At 26.3% G+C, this 19,497-nt stretch overlaps 1 protein-coding gene across 2 annotated transcripts in view; it reads left to right on the top strand.

Moving 5' to 3' along the window:
• LOC123259196 (homeobox protein TGIF2LY-like) overlaps positions 1-19,497 on the top strand; it is a 29,310-nt gene that overhangs the window by 8,889 nt on the left and 924 nt on the right. Inside the window, exons 2-4 of one of the 2 annotated variants that reach the window (XM_044719531.1) lie at positions 16,178-16,443; positions 17,382-17,626; positions 18,111-18,278. In XM_044719531.1, coding sequence (XP_044575466.1) covers positions 16,178-16,443; positions 17,382-17,626; positions 18,111-18,278 — 679 coding nt within the window. The remainder of the gene's footprint in view (positions 1-16,177; positions 16,444-17,381; positions 17,627-18,110; positions 18,279-19,497) is intronic. The other variant, XM_044719533.1, reaches the window with a different exon arrangement.

The raw sequence follows: 19,497 nt of genomic DNA, 5'->3' as shown, positions 1-19,497 counted from the left end.
TTCTATAAATAAGGTCTTAAAATTGCACTTATGGCGTTTTTGAGCTCTTCGAGCTTAAAAATATAATTTATTTTATTTCGAGCTCTCCAAGCTCATAGAGTTAGCTGTTCTAAGCTTTTGAAGTCTTCGAGCTCAAAAGTCTGATAAGAGTTTAATAAAACAGTATTTTTTGAATTTTTAAACTGCAATAATTTTTGAATGAATGAATCGATTTTCACGCGGTTGGCAGAGTTCCACGCAGTTTTTCAAAATCTATGATATACTTGTAAACACAAACTGATCAAACCGAAAATCTTAGAGAAATTTGAAAAATTCACTTATTCCGAATTTTTTCGACAACGATAATTCACGAACCAATCAACCGATTTTCACGTTCTTGGTGGCAATTGACGTGATTTTTTAGGCTCTAATAATTATTTTATTTCATCAAAAACGATCCAAAAAGAAATGTCGAAGTTATTTGAAAAAAACACTTTTTTCGAAATTTTTCGTTTTCGATAACTCTCGAACGAATCAACCGATTTTGACGGGACTGGTGGCAATCGACGTGATTTTTTAAACTTAAGAGCTAATTAGTTTTTGGAATTGATCGGTAAAGCAGTTTAGGTTATTCCAAAAAAACGATTTTTTGAAAATTTTATTTTTGAGATTTCTCAAAATCTAGCGAACCGAATCGATTCAAATTTTCACGAAATTTAATGGCAATGATACTCTTTCGATCGCCACCTATTTCGATCCGATCAGTCAAGCCGTTCAAAAGTTATAAGAGGTTTACACACCCACACACACACACACATCACACACACACACACACACATACATGCCTATCTTTTCAAGATAGATTTGCACAGCACACCATTTACAAATATAAATATAAATAATGCTGTCAAACAGGGAAGAATAGGAGTTACGGTAATTATTACGTGAAGCGTTCCACATTCACGTAACAGGGTATTGGGAGGAAAGGATTGAGAAAGGAATGTGGAGAGGATCATCTTAATGTGAGTTTATAGAGTATGCGAGAAAAAATTATTAGATAGCTCGGACTGGGATTCGAACCCAGAACCTTCCGAAGACATGTCGGCTACTCTACCATTTGAGCTATCCGGTCTATACTAAATTTCCTTTTGCTTATTCTATATACATTAAGCCACACCGTCCATCTTACGGTAAGAATTTTCACAAATATAAATAATGCTGTGAAGCGGGAAAGTATAGGAGTTACGGTAATTATTACGTGCAAATACTGCCCAGACAAAATTGACAACGCCGAGCACACGTTTTTCGAGTGTGATCGGTGGAAGGACGACAGAATCAGCACCGAAGAAACAATAGGCACAACGCTCTCCCCTGAGAGCTTGGTAACCTGCATGATCACAAAAGAAGAAAACTGGTCAGCTGTCGCAGCCTACGCGCAGCGCCTTTTAAACGAAAAAATCGCAGAAAGGGATTAGAAACCAGTAGTGACATGAAGTAGGTTTCGTGAGACACAACATGGACTGGATCGAAGTAATGCTAACGCGGTCTCGATCCAGTCTTCCCTGTAACATCTATGGGGAAAGGAGAGAGGAGGATGTTTAGTCGGTATTGTTGCAAAATAATATTGACTTCTGAGTCCTATATACCCAGGCACCAACACCTAGTCCTGGCACCAGCACCAAGTTCTGGCATACGTAAATGTATTTTACCTCCTCTATAAAAAAAAAAAAAAAATAAAAAAAAAAAACATACATACATACAGCCGCACAGACACCATCGCGGGAATAGTCAGGGAAGCTTCTTGTGACCTTAAAACGCCGAAATCGGATAAAAACTCGATTTTCGCAAAACGGGGTAAAACCAATAACTTCCCGAATTTCAAAAAATTTTCAATTTTTTTTAGCGGGAAGTTAAAAATTATGTTTAGTTTTGACAGATAAATATTGATGTTAAATAACAAATGATATAAGGTACCCGCGGGTAATAAGCCTAAGTGATAGAAATGATATTTAAAATCACCGCTTCCGCTAAAGACTTCTCTAGTAGAAGCGTCTAGCATAGAAATTTCGCTACAATTTTATAGAGTCCCGATACAACGTTTCCTGTCATCTATATTTCATCATCCGTCATATACTAAAGTAGCGCAGGAGAATTCCTAAAAAACGGTTTGGGTAAATGGTAAACATTTTTTATAATTTTATATTTAATAATTTAAAATCATTGTTCTAATTTTTATCAACATCTTAGAAAGTATTGTTACTAAATTTAAGTGATGATTGATCTCTAATATCAATTTTATTAAGTATAGTATAACTATTTCTAGTATGTTTAACCCGCAGGCTTTATTACCCTACCGTAGTAAAATAAAGCCTATTCGCAAGGTTTTTGAAAACATTTAATTTTGTTTGTTTATGGTGAAAATTACCATTATTCCATTATATTTTATGGCTAATGTATTAATATAAAAATCGATGATACATTTCAATAATTAAATGCAATATTTTCGATTTTTTTCAAAATCTCCCTTAGCTAGGCCTTATTACCCGCCGGTACCTTATTTGAAGTTAGCTGATTTGCTTTTTAAATAAATTATATTTTTTTGTTTACAAATAAAGATTAGTTACTTCTCTCATTTTCTTATTTAATATAAGTTGTAAAATAACTCACTGAATTTAATGAGAAAACATTTTATTGCCTTCATTGCCGCAAATAAAATTTTAAATCAGTTGATCGCTATAGAACTTAATGCATTGAAGCGCTATCTGATGGTAATATTTAATGACATGGACATCATATTTACTTTCTCCGTGGAAAAATACATGGTCATACCAATTTTTATGACAATCGGTTGAACGGTGTGGTAGTCGATACTTTACAGCGCCGCCTGGTGGTGAGTTACATCAATGGGCATATCATATAAACCTTTTCCGTGAAAAAATACATAAACATACCAATTTTCATAATGATCGGTCAAATAGATTCTGATTTTATCGATGTCATATATACAAACATCCTCTTTTATATATATATAGATAAGTTGTAAAATAACTCATTGAATTTAATGAGAAAACATTTTATTGCATTCATTGCCGCATATAAAATTTTAAATCAGTTGATCGCTATAGAACTTAATGCATTTAAGCGCTATATGATGGTGATATTTAATAACATGGACATCATATTTACTTTCTCTGCGGTAAAATACATGGTCATGCCAATTTTTATGACAATCGGTTGAACGGGGCGGAAGTCGATACTTGACAGCGCCGCCTGGTGGCGAGTTACATCAATGGACATAGCATGTTCGTTTTCTTCATAGAAAAATACATGGTCATGCCAATTTTTATGACAATCGGTTGAACTGGGCGGAAGTCGATACTTGACATCGCCGCCTGGTGGCGAGTTACATCAATGGACATAGCATGTTCGTTTTCTTCATAGAAAAATACATGGTCATGCCAATTTTTATGACAATCGGTTGAACGGGGCGGAAGTCGATACTTGACAGCGCCGCCTGGTGGCGAGTTACATCAATGGGCATAGCATATAAACCTTCTCCGTGATAAAATACATAAGCATACCAATTTTCATAATGATCGGTCAAATAGTTTCTGAGTTTATCGATGACATATATACAAACATCCTCTTTTATATATATAGATATAAAATATATGAAAAATTGATGTGGGTACTCAAATGAAAGGTCTTGATGAGTCTAACATCGGGATGAGCTTATATATTTTAAAATGTCAATATTTCACAAGATAAAAGGTAATTTCTTAATTATTGACATTTTTAAAGATATAAGCTCATCCCGATGTTACATTCTTTAAGAGCTTTCATTTGAGTACCCATATGCATTTTTATATATTTTTCATATATACATATATATTATATATAAATATATAAAATATATGAAAAATTGATGTGGGTACTCAAATAAAAGGTCTCGATGAGTGTAACATCAGAATGAGCTTATATGTTTAAAAATGTCAATATTTCACAAGATAAAAGGTCATTTCTTAATTATTGACATTTTTAAAGATATAAGCTCATCCCGATTTTAAACTCATCAAGACCTTTCATTTGAGTACCTACATGAATTTTGATATATTTTGTATATATTCATATATATATAAATATATGAAATATATGAAAAATTGATGTGGGTACTCAAATGAAAGGTCTCGATGAGTGTAACATCGGGATGAGCTTATATCTTTAAAAATGTCAATAGTTCACGAGATACCAGGTCATTTCTTAATTATGTATCTAGAGATAAAGCATTTTCGAATGCAGTCTAAATACCTATCATAATAAATTGACTATCGGTGAGAATGAAATGAAACCTTGAAAGGGCACAAATTCAAATCGAGACCATTAAAATGACACTAAAAAATTCGATTTTATCATATGACGATCCTGGAAGAAAAATTTTCTTATTCTCTTAATAATATAAATTAAAAAAAAATTATTTTTAACACATTCTCATTTACATAACTAAAACGATTAATTTTATTTCCTAAGAATAATCTCCGATCGTTAAAAACAAACCTTTTATCTAAATAATTGATTAAAATTTTCGATAAATTCATTCAAATGAATAATCAATAAATTTTCTCAAGTTAATTAATGATAATCGAAAGTTTTCTCATTAGTGTCAATGCCAAAAATAAATTAAAAAAAAAGTAAAAGTAACATTGAAAATTAGAATTAATTTAAGAGTCTAATTATCTAATCGTTAGTCTATTTCCTGAGAATTATCAATACAAGTGAAATATTAAAAAAATCGAGAACTATTATTCAAAAAAGATAAAAATAATGGGATGTAAAAAAATGTGGGAAATTATTTTTCCCTGGTCTATTTTTATTACACAAATAAACGCAATGTCGAACGTTATGCATCGCGTTGCATATATGTATATTTTAAGTAAAGGTAATAAGAGACGTAAGTGACGTTGAGAATGACAGGGCGATTATCGAGCCTCCAGAATTATTATCGCTTTGACACTTATCAAATGCACACTGCAGTGTGTATATATAATAACTGGCGGGAAAAAAATAGTTGGGTTTTTATGTGCCCGTAACTCTGTATGCACTTAACTTAAATACTCAGAATGTACGTTATAGTATTTTTATTTGCTGTTATAAGATAAATGCCAGTAAGTTTATACTCTTTTTAAATCATTTTATTGCTACTCTGTTATTTTTGTTATTATTATTTAATGTGCAATATATCTAATTGCACTTTAAGCTCGTCTTATCGTTTTAATATAATTTGAATAATTTAATTAGGGCGTGATAAATTTATAAATTTTATTTTCTCTATAAATATTCCCATTTTTTATTGAATAAATTCTAATGAGATAATAAAATTATTTCGCGGGAAAATTTGTGAATTAGGTTATTTATATACTAATAAAAAAAATTTAATTTTTTAAATTAAGATGTTGATGTTCTCATGAAGATATTTTTAGATTCCCTAATTTGTTTTATTAATTAATTAGCTTAATCTCAATACTCTGAGAAAAAATTTTTTTCAATGAAATTATTAGCTGCAAAATAGGACAAACTTTTAATTCAAATATTAAAAATACCCAAAAATAATATCAGACCTTTTTTTATAAAGAATTTAATTAAAAAAAAAAATCCCTTTCAATTTTTTTCTATCTGTTATTTTTTCTACGAAATTTTGACTTGAAATTACGAAATTAAATTATAAATTATATCTGTGATTTTCAAAAGTTTTGTATAAAGTCTTGTATATTAACTATTAACTTTATTTTTTCCTAGAACTGCTAACGCGGATAATTTCGCATAAGGAAAAAAAAAAGATGAGTTTATTTTTACAATGTAAAGATATTTTATTAGTAAGATTTTAATTATTCACCGCATAATAATTACTTCGTATAATTTTAAAATTTACGCGGGGAAAAGATGATAATTTTTCATTATTACATTAGTAATAAATTGCCTTTTATCTTGTGAAATATTGACATTTTTAAAGATATAAGCTCATTCTGATATTACGCTCATCAAGATCTTTCATTTGAGTACCCACATCAATTTTTCATTTATTTATATATATTATATATATGAATATATGAAAAATATATCAAAATGCATGTGGGTACTCAAATAAAAGCTCTTGATGAGTGTAACATCGAGATGAGCTTTTGTCTTTGAAAATGTCAATATTCAAGGAAGTACAGTGCAATTTAACAAATAACTTGTGAACTTTTGATATTTTTAAAAATATCAGCTCACCCCGACATTACACTCATCAAGAGCTTTCATTTGAGTACCCACATCAATTTTATATATATATATATATATATATATATATGAATATATGAAAAATATATCAAAATTCATCTGGGTACTCAAATGAAAGCTCTTGATGAGTATATCATCAAGATGAGCTTATATCTTTAAAAACATCAATATTTAAGAAAGTACAGTGCAATTTATCAAAAGTCATTATTTAATAAAGCAAAATTTCAATTTTACTTAAAAATTAAAAATCTTGGTTTTGAAAATTTAGATCTAAAAAAAAAAGTTTACTTGCATTAGAAATGTTTAAAAAATTTTTTTTTACTGTAATTTATTAGTAATAAAAATTAAAAGTTGTCAGCTAACTTCAGCACCATAAAAAAAATAATTTAATTGAAGAGAAAAATTTTTTAATCAAAAATTAAAAATTTCCTCTCTTGAAAAGAATAAATTTTTTGTAAATCCAAACCTAGACTCATTAATTTAAAAATAAAAAATAGAAATAAGTGAATTTTTAGGAAGATGGAGAGAGTTGATACAGGTGGAGAGTTTAGTAGTAAAATATGTCCATTATTATTAGTACTAGGACATGTATGGATATGGATATGGATATGGATATGGATATAGATGTGAATGTATGGATATATTATTGATCGTTGACAGTTAGCACGCAACATTTAGGTCAGTCGAAACGCGACACTCGTGAATATGACGGATGTAACTGGCTTTTGCTGGTGATGCCGACTGTAGACAACAAACGTGTTAGTTATTCCACAGTTGTATTGAGTATGAGTATGATTTAGCAGCCAGCAGTGTGTCAGCAACCGCACACGTGTGTTACTAGGTGTACGTATACATTTATATCATATGTGATGCGGTTTAGCCGCTTTGCCCGGTCGCTCGGCAGCAACTTGCTTAGAGAGCTTACAGCTTTAGCTTAGTGACTAAATTTACCCCAGGAGGGTTACTGGACCTTACGTAATTTTTCGCACACAGGCGCCGTCTGATACTCGAGGAACTTCCTGGCCTCATACATAAAAACCGTCTTTGTTCAAGCTACACCCAATTATTTTTATTTGTAAATACTTTTACACTTCTTCCCCTGTAATTATTCCGGACTTATAAATATTTACAAATTTTTTTTTTTAATGTATACTTGCCGCTAATTACGGATAAATTGAATTTTTATCTAAAAATTATTTCATTGAAAAAATTTATTTTTATCACATTATCTTGGACAATTACCTCACTTGATAATTAGTTTAATTCAATGAATTTGATATTTTTTATTTTGGTTTATTGGCAATGATTATTTTTTTTTTTTTTTTTTTTTATTATTATTATTATTATTATTATTATTATTATTATTTGGCAAAGAGATATTACTTTGAGTACTACAGTGCATAATTGTTATAGTTAAATGGGTCTGAATGATGAATGCAGCCAAATATAGTTTCATTGAAAAAAATTTATGTTACTATACTGAAAATATTAGACATTAAGCAATTTTTAGCTTCATTAATATTTAACTTGTTAATTAAATTGAAAAAAAAATTTTTTTTTAATTTTTTAATGAATCTTTTTTAAATTCAAAATTTTTAAATTTAAAAAAAATATTAAATTTATTGCCAATAAAAACAAAAAAAAATTCTGAATAATATTTTAATCAAATAATTTTCCTTCTTAAATTAAAAAAATTTTTTTTTAATTTTTTAATGAATTATTGGATTTAAAATCTTTTTTTAATCGTTATAAAATTATTTTATTGGCTCAAAAAAAATTTTTTTTTTTTAATTAAAACAATATTTTTTATTATAAATTCCAAATTTTTAAATTAAAAAAAATATTAGATTAAATTTATTAACAATAAAAAAAAAAAAAAATTCTTAATAAAATTTTAATCAAATAATTTTCCTTCTTAAATTAAAAAAATTTTTTTTTTATTTTTTAATGAATTATTGGATTTAAAATCTTTTTTTAATCGTTATAAAATTATTTTATTGGCTCAAAAAATTTTTTTTCTAATTAAAACAATATTTTTTTTTTAATATAAATTCAAAATTTTTAAATTAAAAAAAAATTAAATTTATTGACAATAAAAACAATAAAAAAATTGTTAATAAAATTTTAATCAAAAAATTTTTTTTCTTAAATTAAAACAATTTTTTTTTAGTATAAATTAAAAAAAAATATTAAATTTATTGACAATAAAAACAAAAAAAAAATTCTAATCAATTAAATAATTTTTCTTCTTAATCTAAGAATAATCTAATTCTTAAAAATTATTTTTTAAAATTAGCCCGATAAATCTTTAATTAATTTTTCAGCAATAAAAACCCAAAAAAAAATTTTTAACTCCAATTTTCTGACAATAATCACAAAAAATCCAATAAATCAAATAATAGAATAGTGCTGATAGGTTTAATAAAAAAATGACATTGAAAGAACCGTTAAAGTAATAAAGAGCCCGCGGTTATATCGGAGTATTAATTATATCAGGTGGTGAGATTAAGATTAGTGAGTAATTAAACTAGCTAGCTATATTTGACGTAAAAAATCGCTTAGGGCCATCGACATCAAACGATTCTTATTTCCTATGACAGTTGTGTTTAATATAAATATATAAAATTTTTTAAACAAAACTGGTGACCAACTACGTGGTCGAGGAACGTAATGAAAGGTCTATAGACAGATCTCCATGTTATGTATCCCGGACTAAATACGGAACAACGAGTAGCAGCGGCGTAAGTTTATTTCGGTCCTGTGTAATTTCTAACTTGACTCTATCTTTAATGTACTAGTGTTCTTATATTAGTATTTGCGACATTATCTGTCTATGTTGGTCACTGAGGAACGAGTAGGAGAGGAAAGAGCGAACCTGACTCTTCTTTCGCGTTTATATTTACGTAGACTTGGACGGACACATTAGCGTACACCCTCGGCTGAAAAAATGATCAGCACTGTCCTGGCTCCAAGACTGTCTGCCTCTAATGAGTTTTGCTTTAGCTTAAGTCAAAGTCTAGTCTGGTCTAGTCTCATGCTCATGCTCATCTCGATAGAAGTTGGTACTACTGCTCAACATAGCATATAATAACATTTTACAAGACTGGGACATTACTTTGCTGGACTGTCCAGGTATTTATAACACACATTCTCTTCTGACTGTGCTCCTGTCTACTCAACTGATGGCTCATGTCTTGTGTCTACTGTCTGTTGTCACACCAATGGCTAACAGTATGTAGATTCTGTTGAAAGACGTGCCGGAAGCACGTGACACACTCTAAACAATATCTTGCTTTTTTTTCTATTTTTTTTTTTGGAGGTTCTTTTTTTCTATGGGATAATTTAAAAAATTGATCAGAATGAAATTTATTAAGAATTTTTGCTTAGAATTTAGAAAAAAATTTATTAATGACAAAAATAATTTTTTTTTTTTTAATTTCTAGACATTTAAATTTATTTCAAAATTTGAAATAAAAAATTAAAATTTATAAAAAATTTTATTTTTCAAATTTTGATATTTTTAGAAAATCAAAATTTATTTTTAAATTATTTTTATCAAAAAAAAATCATTGATATTTATTTTAAGAATCCATTTTTTTTGTTTAGAATTTTATTTTTGGAATTTTTGAGATTTTTTTTTTTTGGAGTTCAGAAAAAAATTTATTATTGACAAAAAATTTTTTTTTATAATTTTAATAATTTTTATACATTTAAATTTATTTCAAAATTTATAATCAAAAATTAAAATTTATAAATATTTTTATTTTCCAAATTTTGTTCAAAATTTTATTTTTTTAATTTTGAGGTTTTTTTTGGAATTCAGGAAAAAATTTATTGACAAAAATACAATTAGAAAATTTTTTTTTTTATAATTTTTATACATTGAAATTTATTTCAAAATTTGCAATATAAAATTAAAATTTTTATTTTTCAAATTTTGATATTTTTAAAAACTCAAAATTAATTTTTATCAATAAAAAAAATTTATATTTATTTAAAAAATTTATTAAATTTCAAACAAAAAAAAATCAATCTCCAATATCCAAAAAAAAAATCATTAATAAATTAAAAAAACTTCCTAAATTTCCGTTTAATTAATGTTTATCAATTTCAATCACCGTAATCGACAATAAAGCTGACAAAGATTCGTCTCAGCTAAATAAAACTTGCAAGTTATTTTCGGAACTTTTTTATAGAATCGATATTAAGAAATCCGAGTATAAATTTAATTATACATTTATTGAGTCACAGAATTAATATATTAAAAAAAAAAAGAATGAAATAAATTTAAAAGAGTGTAATGACACTTGGGATGTTTGCCAAAAACTTTAGACTTTTAGCTAGATCGTTTTAGAGAGACGTCTATAGCACCACGATAAATTGTTATCCGAGTCTGATAAACTCTCGAACTTTTTTAAATCTTGAGCACTTTATGAATTTCGTTTATTTATTTATATTCCAATTTTTTTGTTAATTCTGGGTAATCTTATTTCGAAGATAGTTGCAAATATTTATATCTGATAATGTCGTACACGTGTAAAGTATTGATAAAAAATAATCAATAGCTTCTTATTCTTGTAACTAAAGATGATGATGATAATATTAATAATAAAAATAATAATAAATTTTTTTAAACAAAATTATATTGAGTAGAGTAAATATTAGATTATTAAAAGGTGTCAGACATTTGAATTTTTATTAGTTACACCCGACAAGTGACATGTACTTAGTATAGTAGCATATTAATATTGTTATACCAAATTTTATTTAATTTACCAAAGTTAAATATACATTATAATATAATATATATATTTATTAATAAATATAACTCGACCAAAACGTCACACACATTAGAGAAGAGACCCACGTGTATTATATGTGAACCAAGGTCTTTACCTTACGATCGAGAGAGACCGGGCGTCATCTTTTTTTGGTATTACGAAAGACAATATCTGATGTAAATTTATTCACCACCATATGAAATACTTTTTATTTTAATTCACTTAAAATATATATATATATATATATATATATATATATATATATATATATATATATATATATATATATATATATATATATATATTTATATTACAACTCAACGCGTTTATTTTTATTTTTAGTTTCTTTATTTTCTGTACGCTTTGTTTACTATAATTCGATAAAATCAATGAATAAAAAATAAATCAAGCATTTGTGGACCAGTAAAAGTGATATCAGTACTTTTAATATCAACACTATAAACTATAATAATTATTTACAATTCAGTGAACTCTTTTTTATCTCAGAAATAAGACCATATTTATTTTAAATCGTAAAGTTTAGGAAACGGTTTCTAATCAGGTCAAATGTCAAGAACTCCCGGTTCCGGCTGTTCCGTGATTTCTTTCTTCGTTCTCATTAACATTTTAATTCATCCATAGTTTGATTTTAGCTGTAGTTTTTTTTTTTTTTTTTTTTTTTTTTTTTTTTTAAATTAAATGGATAAATATTGTTGTTTATTTTATTTAATAACAGTATTTTGTAAATAAATGAAAATCAGGTTTTAATATCCGGTACACGTGCCGTTACATCTGTTGCAATTAAAGTCACTACAAATTTCATTTATTTACTTTTTTTTTTACTTATATATATTTAATTTTTTTAATAAGAACTAGCAACCTTGCAGTCACTATGTGACTGCCGTGACCTGTGAACTGTAAATAAATGAAATTTTAATTTATTAAATAATGAATTTCATTAAATTGCACTGTACTTTTTTAATTATTGACATTTTTAAAGATATAAGCTCATTCTGATGTTAGATTCATCAAGAGCTTTCATTTGAGTACCCACATGCATTTTTGATATATTTTTCATATATACATATATATAATATATATATAAATATATGAAAAATTGATGTGGGTACTCAAATGAAAGGTCTCGATGAGTGTAATATCAGGATGAGGTTATCTTTAAAAATGTCACTAATTGACAAGATACAAGGTCAGTTCTTAATTATTGACATTTTTGAAGATATGAGCTCATCCTGAAGTTACACTCATCGAGAGCTTTCATTTGAGTACCCACATAGCATTTTTTACATATTTTATATATATGGTATTTGTGAAATATATAAAATATGTGAAATATTGATGTGGGTACTCAAATGAAAGGTCTTGATGAGTGTAACATCGGAATGAGCTTATATCTTTAAAAATGTCAATATTTCACAAGATAAAAGGTCATTTCTTAATTATTGACGTTTTTAAGAATATAAGCTCATCCCGATGTTACACTCATCGAGACCTTTCATTTGAGTACCCACATGGCATTTTTTATATATTTTATACATATGGTGTTTGTGAAATATATAAATATATAAAATATATGAAAAATTGACGTGGGTACTCAAATGAAAGGTCTTGATGAGTGTAACATCAGGATGAGCTTATATCCTTAAAAATGTCAATAGTTCACGAGATACAAGGTCATTTCTTAATTATGTATCTAAAGAATTTTCGAATACAGCCTAAATTCTCATCATAATAAATTGACTATCAGTGAGGATGAGATGAAACCTTGAAAAGGCACAAATTCAAAGCAAGACCTTTGCAATGACACTAAATTTCACTAAAAAAAAAACCGATTTTGTCACATGACTATCCTGGACACAAAATTTTTCTTATTCTCTTATTAATATAGGTTGAATTCAAAAATTCATTAATAATAAATTTTTATCTTATTTAAAATTATTATCATTGTGAGAATTTTTTTTTTTTTTGTAAAATCTGTTGGATTTAGTACAAAAAATATATAAAATAAATAAATTTTCAAATCTTGAAATTACACTTTAAAAAAGAAACCCCTGAAAATTTATGATTTCCGTACAAATGCGGTATAGATCAAAAACTGTAAAAAACTATAGAGACAGATAAGTAATTTAATGATACTGGAATTAACTTAACAGACATCTGACACTTTTGACACAATTTATTAAATAGAAACTTCTAAAACATCTGGAATTAATAGATTTTTGACAAAGAAACTCTTGGGAAAATTAATTTAAACTATCCAATCTCAAATTATAATTTCACTTATTTTATAATAGTTAAAAATAATACCAATCTGCAATTACAATATAAAATAGAAAAGATATTAATTTAAAAAAAAGTAGAGTCAATTGAATTTAAAAAGTAGATCAAGAGAAAGTATTTGTACGGATATTCCGAGTAGTCCTTAGAGTCCTGAAGATCTAAAAAATTCCCCTATGGTAGTTTTATTTTATTTTTAGACATAATAAAGAATTTCGGGTACAGAGAATAGAAAGGAATACAAGATACACAAGGGCGTAGAACGGGCTCTATTTAGTTGCTCCACTATAAAATGAATAGAAATAGAAAAATATCTAATACATCGGGTCCAGATACTACATAGATATACTATACTATCTATTACTATGTATAAAAAAAAAAAAAAAAAAAAAAAAAAAAATAGATAGATAGATAGATAGAAATAGACAAAAAGGTAAAGCAATAAATGAGAATGGTTGAGTTAATTTTTGATGAAGCAGGTAAACGGTAATTTATTCATGCCTTCATTATTAATTCTATTCATCTGTGTGTAAACGCCGAAAAATTTATATTTAAATTTTCATTGTCAAAGCTTTAATTTAATATATATGCCACTTATTCTCTTCCCGGAAAAACTTACACTTAATTTTATCTAGGTATCGTGTTTCCAAAATATAAATGTATATTTTATCAACTTTGTTTCCTTGGTATTTAAATTTAACCATGTCGTAATGAGAGAGTACTTAAGGTAGAGTACTTAACTTTGACTCTAAAAAATGGATATGTAGTAATATATCTAGCTATATATGTATATATTTATACAATAAAATACATTAGGAAATTATTTATACACCTTAACAAAACGTTAAATTTGAAAAACTATTAATTTTTATTTAATAGTTAACCTCAGGCAATATTTTCTCACGTATTTGTTTAGCTGAACCAATAGTCTAAGAATTTTTATTACTGACATTAGTTAATTCTGTCATTATCGCACGGAATATAAGTATTAGACTAATGCTCATTTTTTACAGCTCTTCGGTGATTCGTATTCAAATTACCGTCTCTTTATGTTAATCTTTGACCGAAATTCCCTCTAGCTATACACACTACTCCAGTTTTTCTTTCAAATTCTTAAATATTGCATATATAACACGTCATATATAAATCATAATTCTTTTGTGACATGTTGTAAAACAAATAGTTGTTTTTTTAGTTTCTGGGAAGAAATAAGACAATTATTATTTTTTTTTTTTTTTCTTATCGACTTCAAATATTTTAACTATTTTGTTTGATAATTTGTGTGAAAAATTAGAAAATAATGGCTTAGGATTTACTTTATTTGAAGAATAACTTCACAAGTTATCTTTTAATTATCTGTTAATTTTATTTAGTGAATTTGAACTAATATTTGGATTTCAATAAATAGTTGATCTGTAATTGTGGAATAAAAAACGAATAATTATGATTTATGAGGTTTTTAATAATTTTTTTTTAAATTATTAAATTCGCCTTTATTTTATTTACAAAATCTTTAAATCTCAATATTAAAATATTCTAATATCGTCTTTTTTTTTTTATAAACATTCTGAAATAAAAAAATCACGTCAGTTTTTTATAGATTAATTTATTTTTAGCCTTCTAAGTAAATTAGACAAAAAATAATAATAATAAGCGGTTCTTTTTTAGATCTTTATATCAATTTACTATTATCTATATTATTAGAAAAATAAGAAAAATTTTGTTTCCAGGATATAATTAATAAATAGCCTTGTATTTTGTGGATTATTGACATTTTTTAAAATATAAGCTCACCCCGATGTTACACTCATCAAGACCTTTCATTTGAGTACCCACATCAATTTTTCATATATTTTATATATCTATATATATGAATATATGAAAAATATATCAAAATGCATGTGGGTAATCAAATAAAAGCTCTTGATGAGTGTAACATCGGGATGAGCTTATGTCTTTAAAAATGTCAATAATTAAGAAATGACCTTGTATCTTGTGGATTATTGACATTTTTAAAGATATAAGCTCATCCCAATGTTGCACTCATCAAGACCTTTTATTTGAGTACCCACATCAATTTTTCATATATTTATATATATCATATATAAATATATGAAAAATATATCAAAATGCATGTGAATACTCAAATGAAAGCTCTTGATGAGTGTAATATCGGGATGAGCTTATATCTTTAAAAATATCAATAATTAAAAAATGACCTTGTATCTTGAGAATTATTGATATTTTTGAAGATATAAGCTTATTTCGATGTTACACTCATCAAGACTTTTCATTTGAATACCCACATCAGTTTTTCATATATTTATATATATCATATATATAAATATATGAAAAATATATAAAAATGCATGTGGGTACTCAAATGAAAGCTCTTGGTGAGTATAATATCGGAATGAGCTTATATCTTTAAAAATGTCGATAGTTGAAAAATTACAGTGCAATTTAATAAAATTCATTATTTAATGAAGCAAAATTTTGTTTATTTATAGTTTACAAGTCACGGCAGTCACATAGTGACTGCAAGGTTACTAGTTATTATTATTATTAATTATTTACACAAAATGATGCAATTATAACACAGAGCTTTGAACTATAGATCCGTTGGTACTATTGACCTGATATAAAATGCGATTGGCATGTTATTGCTTAACAAACAAAACGATTTGCAATCACTCAATCAACAAAAAAAATAAAACATATAATGATTAATTACTTAATGTTTAAGTCAACTGTATCTATTATTTATTAATATTTATGTAATTAGTAATTTGTAATTTATAAACTACATAAAACTAATAAATGTATATTTCTCATTAATGTTACAGCGAGAGGTCGATTCCAATCCTCGGGCAGCACCGATGACGACCAAAGTGGATCGGATATAGATCACGAAAATTCATCACTCCGCGGTCGAAAACAAAGAATATTGCTTCACTCCGTCGCGCACGGAGTGCGTAAACGTCGTGGCAACTTACCTAAACAATCTGTTAAAATTTTGAAGCGATGGCTGTATGAGCATCGTTACAACGCCTATCCAAGTGACAATGAAAAAACATACCTCAGCAAAGAAGCTAAATTGACTAATCTTCAGGTATGCTACTAATTATATATTATTTTATTTTCTATGGTTATCAAATTTATTTTTTTAAAAATTGTTTTAATAAATAAAATCAATTTTTAGTTGGAAAGAAAACATTGAGCTTAGTAGATGGTAAAATATTTAGTATTGATTTATTGAAAAATTTTATAAGTAAAATAATAGTTTTTTTCATGAAAAAAAATTAATTTGATCGACATGTATAAATAATAATTATTTAATATTAAATCTTTTTTATTTTACGATTTTTTTCTTTTTATCGAAAATTTTAAATAAAATTATTTTAGCAATAATATTTTTAATTTTTGTTAAATTCATTATAAAATTCATCATGTAAATTGACTGTGAAGTATAAGAATAGTTTTTACATTATAATTTATTTGATAATTTAACAAAAAAAAAAAATTTGTAGTTAAAATATTATGGTTAAAAATTTTCAATAAAATTTAAAGATAGTCAATTTATTATGATAAGTATTTAGGTTGCATTCGAAAATGTTTTATTTTTAGATATATAATTAAGAAATGACCTTGTATCTTGTGAAATATTGACATTTTTAAAGATATAAGCTCATCCCGATGTTAAACTCGTCGAGACCTTTCATTTAAGTACCCACATCAATTTTTCATATATTTATATATATATTATACATATGTTTATATGAAAAATATATGAAAATTCATGTGGGTACTCAAATGAAAGCTCTTGATGAGTCTAACATCGGGATGAGCTTATATCTTCAAAAACTTCAATATTTAAGAAAGTACAGTGCAATTTAACAAGATTCATTATTTAATAAAACAAATTTTTTTTTATTTAGTTTACAAATCACGACAGTCACGTAGTGACTGCAAAATTTCTATTTATTATTAATTATTTATTAAAATATTTATAATGATAATTATTATTATAATAATAATTATTATATACAGGTGTGTAACTGGTTTATAAACGCGAGGCGTCGTATTCTTCCGGAAATAATAAGACGTGAGGGTCAGGATCCTCTGCAATACACAATTTCACGTCGCGGCAAAAAGATGCCAGGTGGAAATCATCATCACCAGCAGGCGGCTGGTTTAAGTCCCAATGCGAGTCGCGGCTGGGATACAACAATGTCTAACAGTCCCTCTACAGCACGCAGACGCAGCCGTGATTATGAGGATCACGTTATGTACAGGTGAGCTTTTTCAATACGTATAATAATACTCAATTCTCGAGTCCCCAATAAAAATTACCACATTTAATATAATTTCACTTCTTCCTTTAAAAATCTCTTTATTAATATAAAAAAAAAAAATATATATATATATATATATATATATATATATATATATATATATATATATATATATATATATACTTGCTCTCATTTGCTTTATTAATAAAATTTAAATAATTATTTTGATCACAGTTATCTGACTGATAAGTGACTGATAGTAATCTCAATTATGCAAACTAACAAACTATTTCTAATTAGTTTTAATTTAAATAATTAATTGCTATAGATCGACAGCTGTCAATACTAATTTTATTGATAATTTATAATCACAATTCTTAATCAGATATTATAATTAACGATAAGTAAATAAGTATCTTTAATGAAAGAATAAAAAAATAGAATCATAAAAAAAAAAACATATAAATATATTTTTATATTTTAGAAGTGAGGAAGACAGTCCAAATGATTATGAAAGTAGTTCTCATAGTGAAGAAGAACGTCCATCATCACAATGGCCAAGTGTTATCGTATATCCATATTCAGAGACTAAAGTTGAGCCGTCAAATGAATTAAATTACGACGAGGCAATAAATTACCCTGCACGACGAGGGTAAGATTTATTCTCAACTCTTTTTGAAAGCTTGGACATTTTTTTTTTTTTTTTTATTTATTTATTTAATAATTATTATCTTTATTGTTATTAATAATATTCGATTCTATTAATACTCAACCCTACTTTGAATTACAATTACTTAATATTATATCTTAGATAACAGAAAGAATTTTTTAACCAATTGCGTAATAGTTACGATAAGAGTGATTTTTTTTTTTTTTAAATATTTCGGGCGCCAACTATCTTTTGTTTGACTTCAAATATTGTTTTTTTTATCATTCTATTTTTTTTATTCTATTCAATTACCCAATACTGATTTCGCGATATCGGTAGCTAATATACCTGTAAATATAAATTGTAGAGTACTTTGAACAAAATTTTCATTTTTTTAGGTTTTTTTAAAAATAGATTTAAATATTAATTTTTTTTTTTTTAATTTTTTTTATCATAAAACTATATTAATTTCCTGATTTTATTTCAAGGTTACATAAAATTTGAGGAAGTTTACTTATCTAGCGTCAAATTAAATATGAATTTTCGAGATATCTGGAAAAAAAGAGACCTAAAAAAATAAAATTTTTTTTAATCACTCTCTATATAATAAGAGAGAATGAAGAAAATTTTTTAACCGGTATATTTATATGAAAAAATGAGTTTTTTAAATTAAATTTAGTATCATTGGAAAAGTCTTAAAAAAATGTCAATAGTTAAGAAAGTACAGGACATCAACGAATATCTTGTGAATTATTGACATTTTTAAAGATACAAGCTCACCCCGATGTTATACTCATCGAGACCTTTCATTTGAGTACCTACATCAATTTTTCATATATTTATATATATTATATACATAAATATATGAGAAATATACAAAAATGCATCTGGGTACTCAAATGAAAGCTCTTGAAGAGTATAACATCGGGATGAGCTTATATCTTTAAAAACATCATAAATTGACAAAATATAATATAATTTCTGAATTATTAACATTTATAAAGATATAAGCTCATTCTGATGTTGCACTCATCGAGACTTTTAATTTGAGTACCCACATCAATTTTTCATATATTTATGTATATTATATATATATATATGTATATATGAAAAATATATCAAAAATGCATGTGGGTACTTAAATGAAAGCTTTTGATGAGTGTACCATCGGAATGAGCTTATATCTTTAAAAATGTCAATATTTAAGAAATTACTGTGCAAT

The sequence above is a fragment of the Cotesia glomerata genome, linkage group LG2 (genome assembly GCF_020080835.1).
Source record: "Cotesia glomerata isolate CgM1 linkage group LG2, MPM_Cglom_v2.3, whole genome shotgun sequence".
NCBI classification, from domain to species: Eukaryota; Metazoa; Arthropoda; class Insecta; order Hymenoptera; family Braconidae; genus Cotesia; species Cotesia glomerata.
Note: the sequence above shows the minus strand (reverse complement) of the source record. Positions and strands in the feature narration are given on the sequence as shown.